Source organism: Cavia porcellus, unplaced genomic scaffold (assembly GCF_034190915.1).
Source record: "Cavia porcellus strain 051 isolate PalLab524CR breed Dunkin Hartley unplaced genomic scaffold, mCavPor4.1 scaffold_1, whole genome shotgun sequence".
NCBI classification, from domain to species: Eukaryota; Metazoa; Chordata; class Mammalia; order Rodentia; family Caviidae; genus Cavia; species Cavia porcellus.
Genome location: NW_026947484.1, coordinates 145823933 through 145843363, shown reverse-complemented (window position 1 = coordinate 145843363; position 19431 = coordinate 145823933). Strand labels below are relative to the sequence as shown.

Genomic DNA, 19431 nt, shown 5'->3' with positions numbered 1-19431 from the left:
TGGGTGGAACATTCTGTATATGTCTATCAAATCCATTTGTTCGCAGGTGTGGTTCAGTTCTGTTATTTCTTTGCTCATTTTCTGTCTGATTGATCTGTCCCTTGATGTCAATGACGTATTAAGGTCTCCTGTTACAATTGTGTTACTGATAATTTGAGTTTTCATTTCTGTTAATAGTTGTTTTATATAACTGGGTGCTCTGGAGTTTGGTGTATATATTTAAGATAGTTATCTCTTCCTCTTGGAGTTTTCCCCTAACGAGTATGTAGTGACCTTCTTTGTCCTTTATGGTCATTGTTGGTTTAAAGTTCACGTTGTCTGCAAACAGAATGGCTACTCCTGCTTTTTTTTTTTGGATTCCTGCTGCATGAAGTATTGTTTTCCATCCTTTGACTTTCAGTCTGTGAGTATCCTTCTGGGTTAGATGGGTTTCCTACAAACAGCATATGGTTGGATTTTGTTTCTTGATCCATTCTGCTAGTCTGTTTCTTTTGATTGGTGCATTGAGACCATTTACATTAATGGTTATAACTGTTAAATGCTGGTTTATTGTTGATATGTTATCTCTCTGTTGTTGCCTCTTTATCTTTCTGTTCTGTTTAATTGTCTGCTTCACTTTTTTTTTTCCTTTGTGTATCTAAACTGTCTTTCAATATTTTTTGCAGGTTTGGCTTGGTGTTCATGAAGTTCTTCAGCTGTTCTTTGTCATGGAAGTATCGTATTTCACCATCAATTTTGAATGATAGTTTTGCAGGGTACATCAGTCTAGGTTGGAAATCATTTTGCTTTAGGATCTGAAATAGTTCCTTCCCTGTTCTTCTTGACTTTATTGTTTGTACTAAGTCTGCTGTGATTCTGATAGGTTTTCCTCCTTTAAAAGGGATCTGTCTTTTCTCTCTGACAGCTTTTAATAATCTATTCTTGTGTTGGATTTCTGGGATGGTGATTATTATATGTCTGGGTGTAGTTTTATTTTGGTTATGACTATTTGGAGTTCTTTATGCTTCACTGATCCTGATGTTGGTTTCTGATCTCACGCTTGGGAAATTTGCAGCTATTACTTCTCTAAATATCCTCTTGACATCCTTTATGCTGTCCCCTTCTTTTTCATTAATCCCTATCAATCTTACGTTATTTTTCTTTGCATCAACTTGCAGTTGTTGAATTGCTATTTCCTGATTCCTTGTTATTTTTAAAAGATCTTTCTTTTCCTGTTCACTATTGCAATCCTGTCTTCAAGGTCTGAAATTCTATCTTCACTTTGATTGAGGCAGTTTTTACAACTTTCAGTGGAGTTTTTTTATTTTCTGTATATCTCTGTGCATCTGCATTGTGTATTCTGTTTGTTTCTTACATTGCTCATCTAGGGATTCTACCTTTTTGTTTAGTTCCTCCAATTTTTAAACTGTGTTTTCTTTAGATATATTCAGAATCTCTTTCATTTCTTTTATCATTTCATCTTTTACCTGGGAGATTATTTCGAGTTTGAATTCCTTTAAAGCTTCCTGGAGTTGCTTGTTAATTTTATTCAATGAAATTTTGAAAGACCACTATTGAGCTTTTGGGTAGTTCATTCTATTTGCTGCCATTTCCTTCTGGAAATTCACGCCTCCAGATAGCTGCACTCCAGAAACTGAAGAGGGAGCCCTAATTCTCCAGTTGTCAGATTTCAAGTGGTTGAGCTGCTCACAGGGATGGCTGGGTTTTAACAGAACAGCAGAAGCAGAGGAAAAAAAGCAGTAAGTCTTACCATTCCCTGTGAGTGGGACTGGAGGCAGCAGGAGAATCTAGCAAAGCCTCCGGGTCTCAGAGTCATACTGAGAGCAGTCACAGAGCAGGAATAGAACAGAAGTGGAGACTAGGGGGGAAAACAGAGTCAAGAGCTTGCGCTACTTCTAGGACCGTTCTCCCAGTCTCTCTGGTTGTTTTTCATCTCCTTAATACCTTCCCCTACATTTCTATTTTCTCTTTTTTCTTCTCTGAAAACTAATGCTATATTCTACGTAATGCATGAAAACAGTATTGTATAGCAGTTTTCTGCCCACTTTGCAAATGAGGGTTTTTTTTCATAGCCTTCCTCCCATTTTCTTCATTGAGTTGTCATTAATAGTCATTCTTGTTTTCCATTGATTTCAGCAAAATTTCAGTGTGGTTGTATGTGTGCGTAATAAAGTAATCTGTTGTTGCCATGTTGAAGTATGTAAAACATATGCCATATGTAGCTTAACCTGTTTGAGAGTTGAAGAAATCAAGTGCCAAGAGTTTAAGTGATATATAGAAACAATATCTCCTGTCCTTTTCATGGTACACTCCCCTGATATGCACAGAATGATTTTTAGAGAAACCATGAACTAAATTTCATCTTTGTATCCAAGAGAGACTTCATTTAAATGATCCTCAAAAAGTATAATAACCTTTACTACTTCTGTGAATTTTGAAGGATTCACAAGTTCGTGTAGTCATGAGATAAAGTAAATATTGAGGTGCTTTGAAAATTGTAAAGCACTGTACTAACATGAGGAGTTATCTCTAATAATCTCTGGGGTTCCCAAGTCTTTATCCCATGTACCATATATAAATTCAATGCCTCCTTCCACCCTGTAAGATGTTTTGTTTAATTTTGGGATCTTTCCATTACGAGGCCCTCAAGGAATTACCTACAGGTATTGCTTGGTTTATTCACATGCAAAGTACTGTGTTTAAATTTTATTATATCTCACCTTTTGTTTTGATCTCCATACTTTGGGCGTGATAGTAATTCAACAGATATAAATGTTTTCAGGCCTTGTGTGGACCATCTGCTTCATTCCGTTGCTCTGAAAATGTGTGTAAATTTCAAGGGAATGAGAAAAAGGTAGTACAAGATGTGCCACCGGGGCCCTTGGCAAACTTTTCAATTCTGTTTATATCTTGAGTTTTATAATTTTTCTCACTTCTACTTTGGTTCATTTCATAAACCAAATTAGCCCATAAGCTTTATAGCCCAACCGCACAGCATCTCTGCTTTCTTTTTTTAAATAGAATTGTTGAAAAAAAGACTGAAAAGATTCAAAACTTTCTCTGACTCGTCAAGATGTCAAATCTCCTCACTTCTCAGACACCAACTAGATGGTTTATTCACATTGCCTGGGGCTCTACACAAGCAGGCTCCTTGAAAAGAAAGAGACAGGCCTATCTGAGGCCAGGCTGACCTGCAGATTCAGGCAATGAACAAAGATGTCCTTTAGATTCTTCAGTTACTGAAATTGAATAACTTATTTTTTTTGAAACCAGATAAAAGCAGAGCAGATTCCTAGAGGTTATATAACATTGAAATAAGTCCTTGAAAATTGTATTCCCATTTTCCTTCACCTCAGGTGTATTTTATTTCTCAGATGTCAAAACATCCATGGACATGACTAGTAAATACCTTTTGCATAAAAGCATAAATTATGTGTTGAAAGTCATAGTTTACCAGAGCTCATCTTTAACGGAGCTTTACCTATGCTCATCTGTAATTTTAATAATTTAATCAAGTCAGTTTTCCCTGGCTTTTCAGCTTTGACTTCTTTAGGATCAGCCGTGTGAGAGAAGAAGGCAGTAAAAAGAGTTTTCCATTATTCTGGGTCCAGGCCTGATTTCTGACAGCAGAATGGGTTTGAAAGGGCAGGACAGAACAGAGGTGATGGGAAAGAAAGACTTTCAGAAGTGAATGTGATTCCTAAGACGCAGCCTCAAAATGAGTCAGTGACTGGAAACCTTGTAAGAACAGGAAGTAAAAGTAGAGTCCCCTAAAGCGACCAGACTAGAAACAAGTAACCGAGATGAAGGTAGGTATGAGTAGATGTCAGCCTGAACTCTCAGCCCCAGGCAAGCAAACACCAGGTGGTTCGGATTTTAATCCAGTTGAAGCTAGACAAGATTGCTGGCTTCTGGTTTTTATAAAGCCACATGCGCACCGTAGCTGCTGTCCTCCATACTCACACCCACCAGGGTCATTATAACTGATAATAAAAACAAATGGAGAGAGCACTGAGTGGCAGTTTTCAACTGTCTCCTCATCCATTGGAAAATTTACACAACTCTCATGGTGGCAAGAAACACTTGCCTTATTTCTGAGAGGGCAAAAATAGAAACTATTTTTACAATCTGCTTCTGAGTTTAAGTTTTAAACATACTGTTTTATTTCTGGGTATAATTTTTCTTAAAAGCGTGAAAGACTGGCATAAGAAAATAAACCAAGAAAAGTTGAAATAAATTGTTTAATTCTGCTGGTTGAGTACCAATTATAGGAAGACTTTCGAAATTAACAGCCAGTGGGGAGGAGGGGAACTAATGCTGGAAATCAACGTCATAAGACAAGGCTAAGCTGTAGGGTAAACAAGTTTGACAGGCACATGGTGATCAGTGACTTTCCATTCCCAACACACCCAGGAGAACCAAGATCAATAGCTGACTGTCAGGAGAGAGCAAGACAGAAACTGCTCAGAATAAAGGAGGTAACCTTCTAGGAAACAAAAGTGGGGAGCAGCATTTTTGCAATGAAATCTAGGGATCATTTGCAGCCTGGCTTTTATTTAGTTCTCCTAAGTCCATTCATTCATTCAAACATTTATTGAGAGTTAAATCAACTGGATGCTGGGGAAGCAATGAAAACAGACATGGCCTTTCTATCACGCAGCTGACAGAAGCTGACAGTCACACAAATGTAACAATGTGAGCATGCTCTTGCTGCAAAGGACAGGTACCTGGTGCTGTGAAAGTATGAAAGATGGGGTTTGACCTAGTTGGGGAGCTCAGTTCAGGTTTGTAGACACAGAAGGACATTGGAAGCAAAACCTAGTGAAAAGATGCAAGAGAGAATTCTGTGCAGAGGGACTGGAAGGGGAACATTCTTCTCAATATTCCTCAGTGATGCACCTCTGACACTTCATTTCTACATTTTTGAATTCTCCCCACTCAGCCCTTTACCTCAGGCTTTCGCTATGAAGGCTCCTCCCCAACATCACTCACTCCATCTTGGTTAATCCTGCTCAATTTTTTTGCTCCTGCCTTTAGAGAGTCTTTCAAGCACCTCACCTCAAACTGGTTTAGAGGTGCCCCAATAGGGTATGGTTATCTCCAGTGCTGCCTTTTCCTAATTTATCATTGATGCTGTTAGATTGCGAGTTCCTTGAAGGAAAGGAGTTGAAGTTAGTTCACTGATATTCTTAGTGCCTCCTGCAATGTGTGGAGTTAATGAGCAATAAATATTTGTGAGAGGAGGAGAGAAAGGTTTATGCATGTCAAGTGATGGTAGCAATAGCAGTGATGGCTAATATTTATGTCACTATCTGCTAGGTACTGTTGAATACATTAACTAATACTTTTCTCCACTAGTCAGTGAGGTGGACATTATTTTTTCTGTTTTATGGAACTTAACAAGTCCCAGTTCCTCATCTTCAAAATGAAGATCGTAATATTACTTACTTATAAAATGAGGATTGTACTCAATAAGCAAAATATCTAGATGGTAAGTGCTGGTTAAACTCTGTCTGTTGCTATGATTATTTGCCTTGCCAAAGATACCAGAATATTCCAGTTTTTAGGGAAATAAGAACAACATTAACCTGACCCTGAAGATGGCTGGTAGAGCAGAGAAGAGTCTTTGTGAGACATCCAAGCTCTGGAGTAGAAGCAGAAAGATCTTTCGCTGCCTGCTACTCCCCAACCCCAGCAGCATTCAGGGAGGAAACCACAGCGGAGAAAAATCTGCAGGTGACAAAAAGTCTGTGGATTTGCTGACTCTGAACTCCAGTGAATAAAACTTCCCCAGTATTAGATAACTCTTTGATAGTTTCCACTCTGTGTAGCATTAAAAAAAGGAGAGAAAAAGCATGTTCATGCGGTATTTGATAGTCAAATGACAGACAATGACATTTGGAATCAGTTGGTCTCATGTTAGCACCATGACAATAAACCCAACCATGAACAAATCTTTTATACTTTCTGAGCCTCAGTTTTGTCACTCATAAAATGGAATAATAAAAACCATCACTCAATAGAAATTAGTTCCCTCCCCCACTGGCTAATTATCATAATCTTTCTGATACTCAGCGTCTTCTTTAAAAAATGGATGTGAAAGTTATACTATCAGGAAATTGATGTTTAAATGGGCTAATTTGTAAACTGCAAAGCTTACTATGTACTAAATCCACTGATAGATACAGGTAAAATACATCTACAGAGGCAGGGTCTTGTCCTCAGGGGAGAGATGCTGGGAGAGAGATCCATTCTTCTCCTTGGTCCAGAGGGAAAAAGGACGCAAGGTCAGAGAAAGGCCTGTGGCCCACAGAGCATCTAACTTCTTGGCACTAGCCCTCCCCAGGGGATATCTGATACCCTAACCCCAGCCATCAGCTGAGAGCCTGCCAGGCTGCCCGACCCAGAGCTCTAGGGACAAGGCTGCAGGATGGATTTCTAAATCTCCAAAATCAGCAGGCAAAGAAATCTTACAGCCAACAAAGACAATGACCTAAGTGTAGCATGGAAGTAGTTTTGCTAACTGACAGGAGGCTGCCAAGGATAAGTAAAGGAAAATCACCAGAGAATTCTGTGTTTCTACAGCAAGTGGATTAGTCAGTCTGAATACACTGATTCCCAGTCCGGCAAGGCAGGCTGCCTCCTTTTAAGTTTCCTAAGAGGTCTTTTCCTCTGTCTTCTGAAAAGATACAGAATGAATAAGGGGTGGAAGGATTCTTGCTCAACTATGAATCAGGAGGAATCTCAACCACAGAGGAGTCAAGTGTGGCATTGCCTTGGAGGAAAAGAACTTGTAGAGACAGGTCTCAGACAGATCCACCCCAGATTTTTTAGTGTAGGAATTCCTTCATGAAATGTTCTCAGACCTTCCAAGTACGAGAAGAAACCATCTACTTCTACACTGAACAACAGATCCAATGTGCCCAGCAGGCCCCCTGTGAATGAACAGGAGACTTCTCTACAACATGACACACAGGGACAATGTAAGCCTCCTCTGCAGTCTGAGGTTTGTGACTCTTTTAGTTGCTCTAAGCCCAGAGCTTGTATTCCTGGGAGCTGGAGTGCAGCTTCGAGACAATGGATATGATGGATTACTCGTCGCAATTAATCCATGGGTACCTGAGAATCAGAATCTCATCCCAAACATTAAGGTGAGTGGCAATTACAAATCAAGGTTACAATCTCAGTAGATCAGACCTGTAGCCTTCATTAAAAAGCTAAAATCTACACCTGGTTTGCATTTGAACAGAGCTTCTTAAAGAGAACTCCAAAAATTACGATTGTGACCAAGCCAGTTTGTTCAACTAATTGTGTTCACCTAATCCAGAGAGTATAGATCTAGCCCTTTTTTTCTTGTCTGTTATTATGGTCCTGTAGTCTTCTTTGTTGTTGTTGTTGTTTCTGTTACTGTAATTTTCACTTTGTTATTGTTTTCCTACATGATTGTCTTCGGGATAACAGCTTACAAAAATAACAATAAAATAAGGCTGGGTATTTGATGAAAAACCATGATAGTACTTACTAGAATCATCTTGTTGAATCTCATCCTGAGGCCGAAAATTCTCAGACTCAATACAGAAAGTCTGTATTGAGTGCCAGAGAACAAAACTATCTTTTCACCTAATGTTCTGAAAGTAGGTGCTTTCACTTTAATATACCAAGGAAAGATCATTACTTAAGAGTCTCTTTCTGGTATTGCCTAAGTGAAAACTGTATCATTACAAGGTGTGGTCTTGAACATGCCTACAGGTATGAAATGAAAAGGATTTGTGAAAGCTGAAAGCTCTTTCAAAATTTTCGGATAACCACAAGGGCAAGCTTTGACATGTAGTTTCCTCTCTTCCACATTAAATTTTTCCTCTCTTCCACTATTAATTTTTTTTTAATTTTGCTCCTGTATTTTCACACAGAGTGCCAAAATATAAATGATTTACAAAAGATAAAATAAATTTTCCTTTGGTTGGTGTATAGGAAATGATAACTGAAGCTTCTTTTTACCTCTTCAATGCTACCAAGAGAAGAGTGTTCTTCAGAAATATACAGATATTGATACCTGCCACATGGAAAGCTAACAATTACAGCAAAGTAAAACAAGAATCATATGAAAAGGTAAGAAGCCGGGATTTCATTAAATAAATTTAACTACACTGGAAGAGAAAAAATACCAAAATATACTGTGTTATTTGGGTTAATATACAAATATTTCTGGGCAGTATTACTAATGAAATACATGACCATACCCCATAAACATATGAAGTTATGTCAGTTAAAATAAAAAATTAATAGAAAAAAGAAAAATATTTGGAAATAAAATAAATGAATGCAAATTGTGGAGTAAAAAATTAAGTAAAATGCGATTGCCCAAGTAGCTTCTCAGAAGGCCTCTTTATAACTTGGAGGATCTTCAGAGAAATTTTTGGTTGAGGACCAAGAATCAGTTATATCCTCCTGAGGATGACCAGTGAGGGGAACAATTTCAGCTATAATTCCATTAGGGGCAGAAACATGCATGTCTAGATGGGAACATAAGTCACCCATGCATATTAAAAAATGAGTTTTTTCATGGTGCAAATCATCAGAATTTCACCTTAAATAAAGTCCAATATTCTAATTAAAGGTAAGAGTGGGTGGGGAAAAGGCTACCTTTTTTTCTGCAACTGGAAAAGAACTTAACCTTGAAAGATTCTCACATCACAAGTAAGCACCAATGAGGATGCCTAGCATGTAGCAGTATGTACACTATAAATAAATATCAAATAAGTTTGGCAAGTGACTGCTGGAAATTAACATGAACAAGAGCCAGTCACAGCTACCAGAAGGCCCTGGAAAAGAGACACTGAGAATTTAACTCAGGGTTTCAGCAGTGGAGTGGAATTGATGTCAGCAACTCCAGCGCAATCAGTATAGCTAGACCATGTAGCACAACTCTCTTGTTCCTTCTTTGTGTCTTTTGGTATGAAATAGCTTAAGATTGTTTTCATTCTTACTTACTCTCAGGAATTAAATGATATAGCAATATTGACAGGCACCCGAAAGTCCTTAAGAAGTTAAAGAAGCCTTTCAAAGCATTTGATTCACAGCCAATGAAAGCATTCAGTAATGCTTGCCATAGAGATGAGATAAGATAGGAGAACTGGACTAAAATAGGAAGACAGCTTCAGCTAAGTGCCAGATCTTTTACATATATTGTTAACTTCTTATGGAGCCTGAAATTAGTTGCTGTAATTACATCTTAGAAAACTGAGTCTCATACAAAATAAGAATATTGTTATAAGTGAAAGAGCTAATAAATTGGAGAGCTACAATTTGAATGTTGATTCAACTTCAAAACCTGTGCTGTTACCCCTAAGGTAAACTATGTTTGCTCTTGCTCTCTACAGAAAGGATGTTAATCAATTTGGCCTTCAGTAAAACTGGAAACTATTGGAGACACCCAGCATCAAAACTAGGTACTTATCAAAGGTAGTAGTACTCCTAATGTTAAAGGCCAGGAGAGAAATAAGTCATCCATACATAAGACTATGACTAGACAGAAGGGTGAGAGGAAAGAAGAGTCACTGAATTCTGTTTATGTATCTCATGAATGTCATTTCCTTCAACTTCAGAATGTCAGTTATATAAACACTTAGAGAATAATCAGTCTTTTGTAAAAGCTACCTAGCAATACCCTTGGCTTTCTAAAAATAAGTGGAAATAATAATTTAAAAATTATAATAATTTGTGTTTGTTAGAAAAATAAAAATATATAGAAATATGGAAAATTAAAATTAAAATATTTTCCTCTGCTCCTCAGTGTCTTACACATATACATATATATTACATATAATGATATATACATATGGGATCTAAGTGTTTCACAACCAGTCTCCCTTTATTACCTTAAGTTACAAGGGTTGATCTGAGACAGTAAGTAATCATTCTTCCTAAAAATAATGAAAAATAGTTATATATAAAAATTATGCTGTCTTGATGGCTATTGGAACAGATACTTTATTTTTGGACTCAAAATGTCGCATATTAGCAATTGGAGTTTAAATGGTCATGGCATAAGATGAAATATAATTTCATTAGACTGATTGTTTTCCTGATCAAATTGGTTAGAGAAATGAAAGAACAAGGCTAAAGAGAAACATGTTCTTTGGCCTTCAGTGATGAAATAAGCCATAATTGTTTGCAAAAAGCTGTAATTCTTAACAGTACAAATTTAAATAGTATATATGAATGCTCTTAAAATTGCTTTATTTTATTACATTGTAATAAATGCTTTATAATATCAGATATTTATAGTGTGGATTTTTTGGAATATTTTAATCTGGAAAATGAGAAGGTCAAAAGAGAAAATGAAGTCTCATGGAAATTTGCCAAGCATTTGAAACCGTTTCACAGTGCCAATATATATTTAGCTGTGAGTATTCTAGACCCAACCTAGAAAGCATTCTTTTTCTTTCATTTTTATCCAATTTCTAAGTTGGGTTACATGCAGCAAAATGCACAAATCTTAGGTGTACAGTTCAAAGTGCTGTATTACATGTATATGTTTCTGTCACCGACATCCCAGTGGAGATGTAAAAGATGACAATGTATCTCTTTCAATTCAGGCTAATGTCATAGTGACTGATTGGAAAGGAGTGGATGGAGATGACCCACATACCCTCCAGTACAGAGGGTGTGGGAGAGAGGGAAAATACATTCATTTCACATCTAATTTCCTACTGAATGATGACTTGATAACTGGCTATGGATCACGGGGTAAGTGTAACTAATAAAAAAGATAGCCACTGGACAGTATTATTCACAATATTTTGTGCTGAAAGGGACCTCAGGAAACCTGAAATTTGTCAGTGTCTTACTTAGCACTTAGAGGCCACACGCATGTGTAAAAATGAGAGAGAGTGAGCCAGAAAGTCAAGTGCCAGATTAGTGGCCCAGGACAAGAGTGTTCCAAGAATTCAGTGAAGGGATTTTGAGAAAAGGTGGTCAGAACTGGTCTCCCAAAGGAGGGGTGCTTCAAGCTTGACATCATTCTTTAATGGGATGAACAAGAAATCAGTGGAGAGAATATGAACGAAGCTGTGGCTGCAGAGGAACCCAAGCCGTGTTACAAAGGTGCAGAGCAGCAGAAGCTGAGACTGGAGGTAGGAGAAAATGATGCAAGCTATAGGAGAGCCAGGCGATGTGATAGAGACCTGAAATATCCACATGATCAAGTCTCCACTGACAGTTCGTCTGCACAGTAGTGCCACCATCACGGCATTGTTTTCAGACGATTAATCTGGCTGTGCGATGATCTGGTGCACCGAAATCAATGTGGGATAAACTGGATATCAGGAGGAACATTGGGAGAAACTCAAGTATGAGGCCAAAGGCTGCACTTTAGAATGGAGGTACTAAGACAGGAAAGACATCAAAACGGGCAATAAGGACTTCCCGTGTGGCAGGAAGACTGAGTTGCCCTGCTGACAGTTACAGTTTCTGGTTAGGTATCAATGGCTGGAGCTTCTGAGCCAAGTTGGGGTCACAGGTCTGTAGACCTGGGCAGCAAATAAGAGTAAGAAACTGAGTAAAAAACTAGTGAGAAGAGGTCAGTTGGTCAAGGGATAACTCTCCCAAAATATAGTTTTTTTTTTTAATGTATAGTAGTGCCTTTCAAGTAATGTTTTAGTTTTTTGCACTATTTAAATCTAAATAGATTTTGTTATCCTCTACATAATTAGCAGAAAATGTGGTAACTCACTTTATAAACTACATTTTATGAAACACTTTATAAAACATTATCATACCTTTATAAAACACTGTACATGAATTTTTCCTCCTGGCAACTGAAAGGTGCAGATAATCTGGCACCAACACATGACATAATCAGTACTTGTAAATTCCATGAGCAGGCACAAATGCTCCTAAATACTTTCAGTGGGGGTGTTCTCCTTCCTCCTCTGGTCCCAAGATCCCCAAATTATACAATACACTTCAACCTGAGTCAATTCAGCAAATGCTTCCTGGATTCCTACAACTTAAAATAACTCTGCAAAAAGAAATATATGCTTTGGGAGGATAGTTGATGTGGGAAACTTTTATGAGGAAATAAGTTTCTGGTCTTAACTTTGAAGGAAATATAGGATTTATAAAGGTAAAATTATGAAGGATTTGGTTCCTAGGATGGAGTTCTTCCTTGGAATAAGAGTTGGAAATACACATAAACATGAATAATAATAATTTATTAATATTTAATATTAATAATAATAGAAAACAGAGACAAGACAGTGAAAGCTGGAGAGGGAATTCTGCCTTCTTTTATTGTGGTGGTTGTTTTTTCCATCCGAGCTCCTACCCGTAGGTTTCTGTCATTGTTATAAATAAGAGAATTACTGGGCTGGCGATATAGCTCAGTGGCCCAAGCATTTGCCTGGCAAGTATGAGGTCATGTGTTTGATTCTCGGTACCAGAAAGAAAGAACGAGAAAGAGAGACAGAGAGAGAGAGAGAATTACTTGCAAGAAAAAATTTTAAAACAACAAAAAGTCAGGCATGTTTGAATGGCACAGAGTGGGGACTGGGAAAGCTTTATTTGCTTTCCTGGATGTACTTTTTCCCCTTGCTCCAAACCTAAATTTTCAGGCCTCTCTGAAGCTAAACAGAACCTGTTAGACAACTTCATTAGGGAATGAGATGATGTGGAACATGTGGGTGCTGCTCTACCTTCTAATAGGTGTAGAAGTAAATCACTGCTCTGCATTTACAGGACTATTTATATTTTCATATCGTGCTTTCTATGATTATATAGAGTAGGGCAAGAGGAAATGGAGAGGGAAGTAGGAGAAGGAATCGTATTTCAGTTCTTTTAAGTGAGGTGTTCTGTATACTCAAACGACGCTGCATCTTCTTACCAGCAAGGGCCTTTGCTGTGATGTCAGGAACTTCTCTCTTCCACAGGTAGAGTGTTCGTCCACGAATGGGCCCATCTCCGCTGGGGAGTGTTTGATGAATATAACAACGATAAACCTTTCTATTTGGATGGCCAAAATAAAATTAAAGCAACAAGGTGAGTGCTTTTCATTTTTAAATCTATAAGTTACCTGATTCTAGAATTAACTAGTGTATTATGTATTTCAAAGAGAAGAAGAAAGTATTGAGTGTTTTTACCATAAAGAAATGATAAACACTTGAGGAGGTAGATGTTTTTACTGATTTAAATGTCACATAATGTAATAAATAAATAAAATTAAATGTTTAATGGCAACTAAAAATTAATAGGGAAGAGATTCATTTTTCTAAACAATTATTGCATTTTAAGAAAAATAGGTAAATATATGATTAAATATCACAATATAAAAAAATTATACTCTTAACTGTCTTATTTCCACCACTGTCCTCATTTTGTTTCCTTTCATCCTCTCTAAAAAGTCTTTTTATTTATTAGTACCGGGGATTGAACGCAGGACCTCGCACTTGCCAGGCAGGCGCTTATGCCGCTGAACTAAATCCCCAGCCCTTAAATAGCCATTTTGATTGCCATTTTGTCTATTTTTTAGTATTTCTTCAGAAAAATTCAAATAAATATGAATATGTATTTTCTCACTTCTTTTAAATTATTGCTTTATAATATTTCATTCATTGTGTAGGTATACCTTAATTTGTTCATTAGATTGAATTCCATCTTTTGTTATTACTACTAACACTGCAAGTTATAATGTTATGTATATACTATTTCTTATTATGCAAGCAGGTCTCTAAATCTACTGAGTCTTCCAGGAATTACTGGGTCAGAGGATCCCCTCAGCTGTGATTCTTGATAGATATTCACAGGTTCCTCTCCTAAAGGTGACACTTATCACTCCTATCAGCAACATTTGAGATTGCTTATTGAGAAAGAAATTTTTAAAATGTCCTCATTGTATGTTCATTCTCTTCTTTTCTTGGTATCCAGGGACATGAATCCATAGGAGTGTTGACTCAAGATATCGCTTCTTATGCCCTTACTTGGGCTTCCAAAGTTCCTCTAGGTTCCTCATATCTTCTGATTTGATTCTGGTTGTTAAAACTCTTTGGCAACACATACCCCCTTTCACAGACATAAAATGCTTTGCAGTAAAGTGGCGTGCGTTTGTAAATTAATTAACTTTCTTAGTAGAGCAGTGTTTGAAATGTTTTACGTGTACTTAGCAAGCTACAATACTTGGAACAAATTGTTATCGAAGATAAATCAGCAAAAAATAGTAGTTTCTAAAACAGAACCAACTCCCAGTTTCTCTTTATTTTTTAGGTGTTCATCAGATATCGCAGGCACTTTTGTGTGTGAAAAAGGCCCATGCCCCCATGAGAATTGTATTATTAGTAAGCTTTTCAAAGAAGGATGTACGTTCCTCTACAATAGCACCCAAAATGCAACTGCATCAATAATGTTCATGCAAAGTTTATCTTCTGTAAGTATCTCCTTGGGATGACAAACTCCTATCAGATTTCATCTGTTCCCAAGATATATGACATGTTTTTAATATTTTGAATATTACAATTAAGATTGGAAAATGAAGGAGGGGCGGAGCAAAAGAAGAAAGCAAGAGAAAAGGAAAAAATGAGAAAAGATGGATAAAATGGAAACAAAGCTTTGTAACTAAGAAAGGGAAAAGGAGTTGAAGGGAGGGAAGTGACTGCAAATAAAAGAAGAATCATGTACAGGTACAATTTTCCTACGATGAACATGATCATTTAAATATCTAAATTGTACCAATAAACTTAAAAGAAAAAAGATTCTTACACTAGAGCTTGTGGGTCCTTAGGACTCATTTAGTTTTTATTCTGCATATTAAAAACAGACGCCTTCCAAGATGATCACCAAATTTAAAATTTTTTTGAAAAGTGATAATTTGCTTTCCAGAGAAGCTGGTTTTACAAAACTCTAGAGATCACAAAATAAATTTTTCATGTAGTAGAGTTTCTGTACCCTTTCATAGGAAAGTTTTAGGTTAAGGAAAATGAAAAACATTTCCTGATTTGAGGTATGAAATCACTTTATAGTTTAATTTTATTTGCCGAGTGGCTTTTTTCTTTGTTTTGCATAGTCTAGCACTTGAAAAGAAACATAAGACATCACCTGTGTCTTCTGGCCAGCTTATGCTCTCTCTGAAGAAAGCAGATAGAATAGCTAAATTCTCACCAGAAGCCTGCTGAGAGAATATAGGCAGATAGGAAAGAGCTGCGTAATTTAGAGATTTAGAGAAATCAGCCTTCATGACCTGCTATATCTATCCAACTTCCCAAAGACCTGGAAGTCACATCTGCGGGCCACCTCTCCATGGGCTGGGAGCAGTATGGGTGCCTGCCTATGTGGAATTTCCTCTTTGTTTCTGCAGCTGACCAACGCCACTCACTTGAAATACTGCTTTTTTAAAAGATTATTTTTCCTCATCCCAGTTTTAGACAAGGCTAGGTAGGAGTCATTTGTAACTTTAGGTGATTTTTTTGTATTTTTCATGCTATCTATTATGTTTCTAATTTATTGCTTTCATATCTGCAGTCAATCTAATTCCAGGTATTTTAATCCATATTACTTTGTGACAGGACACAATCTTTGTGATCCTTTAAAAGACCTACTCAAAAAACATCCAGTCACAAATGTCTCACGGTCTCCTAGCCACAGGCATGATATACAGGTAAAAAGATCCAAATAGAACAAAGGGGGCTCTGCGCCTGTCTGACACCTAAGAAGCACATATCTGGTGTGGTATTCACGTTCTCAAGCTTCAGTTTCTGTGAGTCAGAGGTGGAACTAGAGTCTATAAGAACTATTCTACCTTTAAGTTCACATGACTGTTAGCAGGAAATACAAGTGTTTGTGGGAAAAGAACCACTGGGAACTGGTGGTGACATGCTACCTTGAAATGGAAACCATACTTTTAAGTGGGATACTAACATTGTTTAATAATTAGTAAGTAAATTATAAGCTATATTTCTAAATGAAAGCTTTCAGGAAGTAAATTTAAGTTACTTTTCCTCTTATCCTATTCTCACAGGGATCAATATTTGAAGTAGATCATTAGATAAACATGCATAAATAAAGGATCAGGATTATTTTATTGATTTCCAAAGAATAGGCTGGCCAAGATAACATCTCTTGGGGTGTTCCTTTACTATAATATCACACTAAGAAGGTAGATGGTTTTGTTTAAGATCATGATAGTCTGCTCTCTGTATCCCAGTGCAAATAAACTTAAATAGAGTTTGCCCTCAGTAGCACAAGAGCTGGTGCTTCAAGCAGAAGGTGCCAAAGTTTATCCGTAAGCCTGATGTCCTTTCATAAGAAAAGAAGTATATGAATGTAGCAATGTTGACTGTCTGCCTTTTATCTCACCCTTTCTTTAACCTATCCAGAATGAGTAATGTGTTTGGGGTGGGGGAAATGCTGTTATTCTCTGATGAACTCTGCTCTTTTTGCAGGTAGTTGAATTCTGTAACACAAGTACCCACAACCAAGAAGCTCCCAACCTACAGAACCAAATGTGCAGCCTGAGAAGTGCATGGGATGTAATCACGGATTCCCCTGACTTCAGTCACAGTATCCCCATGAACGGGACTGAGCTTCCACCTCCTCCTATGTTCTCTGTTGTCCAGGATGGCGACAAAGTGGTCTGTTTAGTGCTGGATGTATCTAGCAAGATGGCAGAGGTAACATCTAAAAACAAAATCACTGTAAATCATTTATCGTTTTTCAATCATTTTTATTTTCAGGGATAAGAATGAAGGTGGGAGAGATAAAAGGTTTGAAGTAATTAAAAGCCTTTCTTTCAGTACAGGATAGGAGGAACAAATGCAGAATGTGGCCCGAAAATTGAGGTAACCAATAAACAAAATCCAGAATTCATTTTTAACCATCATTTTTGTTTTGATTCTAAGTTTCCTAATGAAGACCAGGACAATGAAATTTGATATATTTTTCATGTGCCATAAAACAATCTCTTGATTTTCTTTTTTTAACCATTTAAGGTATAAAACAATTTTGAATCTGTGACTTATAAAATAATCTCCTGTTTGGTCACTCACTGGTGAACATAATTGAGGTAGTAAAGTAAAACCTTTTTTGAATCTATGACTTATAAAATAATCTTCTGTTTGGTCACTCACTGGTGAACATAATTGAGGTAGTAATGTAAATTTGCAGAGAGGATTTGTGTCCACTACTCATGTTTTCATGTCACTGCATACAGTCATCTGACAACTTGACAACCTCCTGAAAATCCACTCTGGAAAAATAGCTCTCAGAGAGGGATTGAAGGATTAGTCTCTGGAATCAAGCAGATAGGTTTCCTCTCTTGCTTTCTATGTAAGGAAGATGACTTCTTTGAAGCAGTTTTCTCATCTGTAAAATAGAGATAATAATATCTAATTTGATGAGAGTTAACTGTTAATTTTTTAGGAAACTTTCAAGCCAGTTGTTAAGTATAGTTATTACTTCAGTTACATGGTTAGGGTGTAGCTTAGTTGTGAGAGTATGCTTAGCATGCAAGAGGCCTTTAATACGAGTGGCATCACCCCTCCCACCAAATTACACAAAAAAATATACTATATAGTCTTACAATAAATAAAATATATCAGAATAAAAGTGCTAAGTGTTCAAAACTTATCACTTCCTAATTTTTCCTACTATTTATTATTACTATCTATGCTCAGGGTTGGAAAACTATTCCCATAGGCCAAGACTGGCCCATTGTCTAATTTGCATGACTCACAAAATAAGAGCAATTTTATACATTAAATGATTAAGAAAGAAAAATCAAGAAAATCATTTTATGGCACATGAAAATTGTATTCAGTGTCCCTAAGTAGAATTTTATTGGGACACAGTAACTGATTTAATAGGTACTAACTATGCTTACTTCATATAATACCAGAGTTGAGTACGTAGAACAGAGAATGTATCGCCTACAAAACCTAAAATACTTACTACCTGGCTCCTTATAAGACACGTCTGCTGATCCTTGAGCTATATGGATAAAGTTTAATTTCTCCCTGCTGAATCTGTGTGTATCTTTTCCCACTTCCACATTCAGTGATGAAATGTAAACAACCTGAAATAAGCCATGCTAGTAACACATCTCTGATAGAAATTCACAATTTCTACAAATCAGGACTCTTTTTTTAAATCAGAAAGCTAGATATTAAATATTTATCAGCATAATCACTTCCTATGTTGTAGGACCACTGAGGAAGAATAGATGAGACAATAAATATAAAATGTGAGGTTAATAGTCAATAATAAGTGCTTGTTAGGGGAGAGATTTTATCTTGTTTTACTCTCTGGATCAGTGGTCCTGGGATATTTGCCTTTTTTTGGCTTGTCTCCATGAATACAAGTCAGATTTGGAAAATTTTGTCATGTTGCTTAGCTGCAGTGTGAAAGGGTATGATTCTCTCAAATATGGTCTTGGTGCAATTTATACATTATCAGTTGAACAAATAGAAAGAGAAAAATAATTGCACTCAAGACCTGAAATAAGTAGGAAAGAAATCCAAAGTAAAAAATCATGCCAACCAAACTTCCATCCCTTTTTCTTACTAAACTGTCAAAGAACCATTATGGTCACACAATCATTTATGTGGTCCTTACATTGTGATGGCCTAGAGATAGAAATGGCAGAAAGAAGCCGTCCTCCTCAGAGCATTCACAATATAACAAGGAGGACAAAGCCAAAATGTAAATAAAATAATTAGTAGAATGATAGGTCTCCACTGAGATATAAGTTGCTGTGCTAGAGGAAAGAAGGGCAGAAGACTACACTGAGAAGACGAACTTGGAATTGAATCTTGAAGGATGAGGAGGCATTTGGTAAGCTGGAGGTGAAGGAAGAGAAGAGAGGATGTTCTAGGGGAAGGAAAGAGTGTGTGCAGTGGCCAAGAGTCTTGTTCAGGGGAAGGGAATTGCTTGGCATGGCTCTGACAAACACTGGGTTGGGTGAATTTAGGGAGTGGCAAGTGGAATGGAGACCTGACATGGATCTGAGACAAATTAAGTCATTGAATTGATGGAACTGTTCAGGGACAGAGGGCTGGTAAGAGGCATAGTAAAAAAAAAAAAAGCTTCACGTTTCTGGTTTATCTAGTTGGGAGTAGAGGTTGGGACTGAGAATGATGATTTGACAGTTGTGAGGCTGGCGATCACTGTCATATTCTGAGTACTTGTTTAGTATTCATTTTGCAGTGAGAAAACTAAAGCTATGCAAAGAGAGATAATTTTTTTCTACGGTTAAATAATTATCAAGTGATGAGGGCAGGCTTCAAAGTCCTTGTTTTATGTATGCTACTAAATTATTTCCCAATATTGTAAGAGAACCAATATTTGGTAAGGGAGGCAATGAATTAAAAATGCATAGAATTTGATGTTTCTATGAAATATTAAATTGGTGTTGTGTCCTAAGAGGTGTAAAGTGTAAGCCTGGATATT

At 37.0% G+C, this 19431-nt stretch overlaps 1 protein-coding gene across 2 annotated transcripts in view; it reads left to right on the top strand.

Annotated features, from left to right (window-relative positions):
• The first annotated feature begins 6516 nt into the window (after window positions 1-6516).
• Window positions 6517-19431, top strand: part of LOC100728099 (calcium-activated chloride channel regulator 2) — a 29749-nt gene continuing 16834 nt past the window's right edge. Inside the window, exons 1-6 of one of the 2 annotated variants that reach the window (XM_063257263.1) lie at window positions 6517-7151; window positions 7972-8109; window positions 10599-10749; window positions 12930-13038; window positions 14260-14419; window positions 16431-16658. In XM_063257263.1, coding sequence (XP_063113333.1) covers window positions 6942-7151; window positions 7972-8109; window positions 10599-10749; window positions 12930-13038; window positions 14260-14419; window positions 16431-16658 — 996 coding nt within the window. In that variant the 5' untranslated portion in view covers window positions 6517-6941. The remainder of the gene's footprint in view (window positions 7152-7971; window positions 8110-10598; window positions 10750-12929; window positions 13039-14259; window positions 14420-16430; window positions 16659-19431) is intronic. The other variant, XM_063257254.1, reaches the window with a different exon arrangement.